The sequence below is a fragment of the Penaeus monodon genome, chromosome 33 (genome assembly GCF_015228065.2).
Source record: "Penaeus monodon isolate SGIC_2016 chromosome 33, NSTDA_Pmon_1, whole genome shotgun sequence".
NCBI classification, from domain to species: Eukaryota; Metazoa; Arthropoda; class Malacostraca; order Decapoda; family Penaeidae; genus Penaeus; species Penaeus monodon.
This window is the reverse complement of record NC_051418.1, coordinates 2,923,935-2,924,680: the sequence shown is the minus strand read 5'-3', so window position 1 is coordinate 2,924,680 and position 746 is coordinate 2,923,935. Positions and strand designations below refer to the sequence as shown.

Genomic DNA, 746 nt, shown 5'->3' with positions numbered 1-746 from the left:
AGTCATGATTTTATTTTCGTTATATCTACCACTACTTATTGCTGTTAACTGTGCGTGGTTTCATTATGATAATAATTACTACTGTAGATTTTATTCCTATTATTGTTAGTATTAGTGTTTCCATTAATTTTTATCATTTAACGATTTTTGGTATTTTCATTAAGATTACTAGTATTGTGTTAAAATCATCAATATTAATAAACATCATCATTATCATTAATAACTAAGTTATCATTATTGTTTAGACATAATTTGCTGCGCTTTAACTACTGTTATTGCCACAACAATTTATCATTGTTGTTATCTTTTGTTGCATTATACTTATTATTGTTATGATCACTGCCATGTCTGTTGCTGATTTACCCTCACCATAATCTGCAAGTTTACAGTAAATTATGATAAAGAGAAAATTGATAACATGAAAGGAAGAACGAGACTTAGCTTATTGCTTGCTTAGTATTCGACATCAACGAAAATACCTCGACCTCTCTCGACCTTTTTATTATCATAATTACCAGCACTGCTTCCACTCCGCAGCTGTGGTGAAGCAAGTGCACGAGGACCTGGACGCCACCTTCCAAGAGCAGTACGATAACCTGTGTCGGCTGCAGCAGGAGGAGGATGCCGTGACGGAGCGCATGCAGAAGCTACGGGCGGAGGCTCATGCTGCCAACTCCGGCATTGAACAGCAGGTTGGGCTTCTCGGGTTTGGTTGCAGCCTCGGCCACCTGTCTCGTTCGCCCATT

General features: G+C 38.2%; 1 protein-coding gene across 1 annotated transcript in view; it reads left to right on the top strand.

Moving 5' to 3' along the window:
* LOC119593871 overlaps window positions 1-746 on the top strand; it is a gene marked incomplete in the record, with an annotated part of 4,572 nt that overhangs the window by 1,425 nt on the left and 2,401 nt on the right. Inside the window, 1 exon segment of the mRNA XM_037942899.1 lies at window positions 538-692. Coding sequence (XP_037798827.1) covers window positions 538-692 — 155 coding nt within the window.